This window comes from Sesamum indicum, linkage group LG4 (genome assembly GCF_026168435.1).
Source record: "Sesamum indicum cultivar Baizhima isolate 11 linkage group LG4, ASM2616843v1, whole genome shotgun sequence".
Classification (NCBI taxonomy): domain Eukaryota; kingdom Viridiplantae; phylum Streptophyta; class Magnoliopsida; order Lamiales; family Pedaliaceae; genus Sesamum; species Sesamum indicum.
Genome location: NC_142660.1, coordinates 8683927 through 8689496, shown reverse-complemented (window position 1 = coordinate 8689496; position 5570 = coordinate 8683927). Strand labels below are relative to the sequence as shown.

Sequence of the window (5570 nt, the reverse complement as noted above, 5' to 3'; positions counted from 1 at the left end):
ACACTTTTACCAGCCTTTTAAATTCTAGTGTTTCTATTAGTAAGAGTACGACTTCTTTCATTTGAACTTGTAAACCGCTAGTAATAAGCGCTTTTACGCTTTACTTACTTCATTACGTTTTTATTAGTTTTACACGTTTTTAGTTAGTTTATAGCAGTTAGATATTCAAACTTGTAGATATATTGGCCATAGTCTTCTTCTTCAAAAAAGTCAAGTTTTACCAGAATTAAACTGTATCAGTTACAGCTTTCAACCTCAAATTTCAGTTCTTGCTGTAGCAATAAAATTTGTAGTTTCTTGTTCTTTCGCTTTCGTCATTTTTACAATAATAAAATTTTTCAAACTATTAAAAATTTTGTGTCAAAACTATACATTTTGGTAAAAAATCTTCTCCCGATATAATATATAATATATAATAGATAGTATCGAGATTATAGATAGACAAATATATAAAGTTTTTACATTTGTATGTCTGTATACGATTGCCTCCGCCCAAAGTTACTTATACGATTTAATGGTCACTTATACTTAACCAAAAAAAAAATTAGATATTGCCATATTTTTTTTATTTATGAATTACATATTAAATTTTAGTTAAAAAGACTTTTATTTATACATTTATTTCATTACTACTGTGTAACAATTCTATTGAGATAATATGAATCACATGCAATTTGTACTTTGTATTAATAAACAAATAAATACCTAAAAGAAGAAAAGAAAAGGAAAAAAGAAAGTTGATATGGGTCAGCTCGAAAAAAGCGTCATCAATATTAAGGAGCTAATTTGTCTTCTTCACAATTTATTTATTTATTTATTTTTTGCAATTTTTATAATTTTTAATTGATTTTATTCTATAATTTGATACAATTTATTTGTTTCTACAAATTTTAACAATAACTCATATATTTAGAAGAAAATACAATATAACAACTTTTAGTATGGGTGTTCACAGTTCGGTTAAATCGACTAAACAGAACCAAATTGAGAATTCAGTTCGAATCGAAAATCGAACCGAAAAATTCGATTTGATTTTCGATTATTTTTTTAAATTGATTTTCGGTTCAATTTTTTCCGTCACCTTTGAGTGAGTGAACCGAACTGAATCGAAAATCAATTTATATATATTTTATTCTATTAATTATGTTATATTAAAATATACTATTATATATTATTTATTATTATTTCTTTTCTTTTCATTTTAAATTTTTAATTGTATTTTTAAATATTTTTTTCAGTATATATTTTATTTTTCCAATTTTAGTATTTAGGTACATGTATTTTTGAATAAAATTTAAAAAAATACTAAGATTATTTATAATATATATTTAAAAAATATTAAAAAAGCTGAAAAAACCCGAACCGGTTAACGATCTTGAACACCGCTGACTTTTATTACTTCTTTGGGAGGGAAAAAGTTATTCGACAGAACTGAGCAGTCTCTTGCCCTCCCCCTGCCCAACTTCATCCCCCCTTTTTCTGTCGCTCAATCACACGAATCGAAGTACAAAGCTCTCTCCACTAATCCACTCCTCCCACTTCTCGCCTGAAAATGAGGCCCCAGCGTCTGAGTTTCAGTGCAGATGGAGAAGACGAAGAAGATAAGAAACAAACTCTTAACAATGCAGACGAAGAGACCGATTCTGACTCAGATTCAAACTTGGGCTTCTTCGGGGCACCGCTGCTGTGCATCGATAAGCAACAAACCCGTACCTCGAAAAGACGAGTCGGAATGCACAGCAGCGTTGCCCCCGAAGAAGCCCAAGTTGAATCTGCCGCGTGAAGAAGAAGTACCCGTACCTCGAAAAGACGAGTCGGAATGCTCTTCCTCATCTGCGTCCAATTTCATTATCGCGCCTGCCGCAAAACCCAGCGAGAAGAACACCCCTTTCTCTAAAATATTCTCCGAAGAGGATGAAATTTCTCTGCTTAAAGGCCTCGCCATTTTCTGGGCTGACGGGAGGAACAACAAGTGGACCGAGTTTTACAACTTCATCAAGGACAGTCTTCCGCATCAGTTTACGAGAACTCAGGTGTCTGAGAAGATTCGTAGGCTCAAGGGGAAGTTTGAAAACAATTTTAAAAGAGCTCGCGCCAATGGGGGCTGGCTTGATTTCTCGGATGCCCATGAGTCCGCTGTGTTTGAGGTGTCGAAGACACTGTGGGGAGAAGATGAAAACGAAGCTGGGGATAAACATGCTCAAAAAGAAAAGGAGACACCACAAAGGGGAGACAGAAGCAGATCCCAAAAGAAGAGAAAAAGGGCTGGGAAAGAGCATGATGCAGAAAAAGAGATAGTGAAGAACCAAAAACAAGTGGGGAAGATTGGCAAAGAGGAGTTTGCTTCTGCGTACCCACTCTTGTCATCGTCTTTGGATGAAAATGGATATTCCAACATCATCAAGGAGAAATTTCTATTGATTGGCAGAGAGAAGGCACAAGAGCTGGAAGAGAAGTGGAGGGATGTGAAAGCTGCAGAGCTTAGACTGGAGCGTTAAAGGATTGACTTGATTAGGAGGGACTTACACAATCTACTCTGAAGCAAATGAAGGATTTAAGAGATTTTTGGCTTTTGAACAGGTATAACATAAGGTTGTTGTCCATGGAAGTGTTATTTTGTAGGTGTTTCTAAATGTTGATTTCAGTTATATATGCTGTTTTATTGAGTTGATGTGGTTTTTGGAAAATCAGATTTCTGTTTCATACTGTACGTTTCCATTTTCTGTTACATTTAGATCTTATGATCCTTTTTATGTCTCGACAGAGGTCTTGCCTTCGAAACTTAAACGTTTCTGAAATATTAGGTGTACTTGCCTGTTTTCAAAGTTGTGTTTTCTGGTCATAGCTAATGAAAGAGAATCAAGTCACAAGTTAGGAAGCAAATAAAATATTTGCCTCATCATGCATGGAATTAGGATATAACTGCTTGAGGCAAGCAGCAGCTGCAGTTTGAATGCACAAATACAAGGACAAATAATGTCATAATGTACTCTTAGCGAGTTCCCTAGGGACAGGGCTAATGTTTCAGTCATACTAGATTATTACCCGAGCCTTATGAAACTACCTTTGACGTATTACTTCAGATAAGATTCCAGTCTAATATTTCATAAATATTAAACAGTTTCAAAAAATTTTGGTTTGTTGCAGCATAAGCCACACACGTATGGCCGCTTCTCATTTTCCCCATGGCTAAAAGCATTAATAGATAAGATCTATCTAGAGCTAGTTGAAACAAGCTGATAACGAGCAGAACTCAGGAGAAGTCTATTATGGTGTATACATTCATCTACCTTGCATTAATAATGTTTTTATAAAATGCATTATTCCCATTCTAATCATGAATATGGTATTGGAAGTCGGTAGTCTTCAATGATTAATCTTGTGGTAATTGCATGGCGCAAAAATCCTTGCTATCCCTTCTTGCTGCTGCTGGTCCAAAGAGAAAATGAAGATAAATATTATAAGTGAATAATGAAAAATAAAGAGAAGAGCAGGGGAAAAAAAAGGTAAGAAATGAAATATTTACATCCCACAACCATGTTATTAGAAAATCAAATGCATTAGCCAACTAACTGTTCTAATGAAAAGTGAAAAATAATGACAGAACAGGAAAGAGAGAGTACAAATCAGAAAGAATATTTCCTTCAAAGAAGCCTATGTGCCTGGGGAAAAAAGGTGGTATTAGATGAACAAAAGAACACAAGGCAAGTTTTTTATGTTTTCTGATACGTAGACAAATAGAAATTTTGAGACATGTTTTGCTCTCATTACGTTATTTAATAACAGATTTGACATCATTAAGTCGCCCCCTATATTTGGATCTTTCTATTTGATTTATTACTGTTGTCTCTTATTAAGTCATGTTTTGATTCCTTTTGCATGTTCTTAATTAGCCAGTCCAGAACTGAACTTGGGCATGACTACTTTACAAGCATGCAGGATTGAGCTTGGATAAATGAAAATTTGGTGGTGCCCAAAGCTCAATTAAATCTTTTAATTAATGACCTATGTTATCCAGACAATTCACTCTTCATCTTGTGACCCAATGGAGATTTCTTATAACAGCTCTGAGTACAGTACTAGCATATATTACTATTTTTTATTGAAAAAGGAATACTTAATTAATGTATGTGATTGAGAAAGTGAAGAGACAAGCTGATGAGTTGAGAATTAAGATATGACTTACTTTAACCATAGCTGAAGATTTCCTTTGTAGTCTTAGTATTTCCTAGCTTTCAGATGGCAACATTTTACATCAGTTTGTTGTTTCAATTAATGAACTGTAGATAGATCTTTAATGCTGGACTTGCACATGATGTTGTCCCAATAACATGTCCTGCATAGCCAATCTATGCAAGCAGCAAGCTTTTGCATCTTTCTTATCCAAAATTTTGAAATGCAAAGGCTTCAACATTATCTGATGTTTCCTCATTGTAAAACAATTTATTGGTATTTGCCTAAACCATACCCAACTGGTGTTTCGATTTTTACAGTTGTCCAGCACTTTAACGTGGTTGCTGGTTTTTGTAATGTGTTTTGATTAGCTTTCACTTGTATAGCTAATTTTCTCTCAGAATCTGATACTTCGTCCTAGAAAACTCAATGCATGAGTTTCTCCTTTCAGTTACCGTTCTTGCATGTTGTCGTCATTTTGATACAGCTCCCAATAAATGATATTTGCTTCTTGTGGTTATGGTTATGTTTGTACAGCTCTTCCCATCCTTCCTGGAACTTGTTTGGATCCCTGCTATTACATGGATTGCATTATGAGCAAGCTTTTTTCTCTTGGATCTGTTAAAATGCCAATCACAGTTTAAAACTTTTCTACTTTGTTATTCTTACAATTTTAGAGTGTAATATGCAGCCTATACATACCATCTTCTTCAATCACTAAAGACTAAAGAATAATCATTTCATTGTTTCATAACCATGGAGCAGTTTTTATCTTGCTGAAAATGTGGTTTTCTACAATTTGCCTTGCAACGGTTCTTCAAGTCATAAATATTATCATTTGTTTGTTGCCCAACTGCAGTTTATGTGGATGAGGACTTTTCAAGAGATTGCATCATCTTTCAGGCATCCAAGGATTCAGAATTGCCTTGACTTTTGTGTATGGTGTAAAGTTTCTTTCTGGATAGTAATTTTGTAATAGAGAGAAGATGAAGCAGAAGTTATGAACGGAGTTGGCAGAAGCAGAAGCAAGAAGGTGAGGTATACTTGAGATGATGTAATCAAACTTGTCATATCTCACAAACAAATATATCTTTTGAGAACTTAATTCCTGCAGAGAGTGAATGATATTTATACAACTGATTTTTGTTTCATATTGGGCGACTGGAGAACATACCATAAACTCACCTGCTTCATGTTATAAACCTAAGGTGTTGTTTTAGAAAGGATTTCTTATGTAGATATATGTCATATTCTGTCATTTGTACAATTATAAGTACATTAACGGGATGTCAATGTCTTGTGTAAGGATATTTTCCTTTCTGGAGTGTCAATGTAAATCAAAATTTAAATACTAAAGAATGTTGTAATTTTATAAATGATTTATATAATTAGACCTA

The 5570-nt window shown here is 33.9% G+C and overlaps 1 protein-coding gene across 1 annotated transcript; it reads left to right on the top strand.

The window, feature by feature from the left end:
• The first annotated feature begins 1419 nt into the window (after positions 1-1419).
• LOC148788401 (STOREKEEPER protein-like) lies at positions 1420-5324 on the top strand. Its single transcript, XM_088879471.1, has 2 exons — positions 1420-2580; positions 5033-5324. The coding sequence occupies exon 1, from the start codon at positions 1584-1586 to the stop codon at positions 2496-2498; it is 915 nt and encodes a 304-aa protein (XP_088735597.1). The 5' UTR covers positions 1420-1583; the 3' UTR covers positions 2499-2580; positions 5033-5324.
• Positions 5325-5570: the final 246 nt, after the last annotated feature.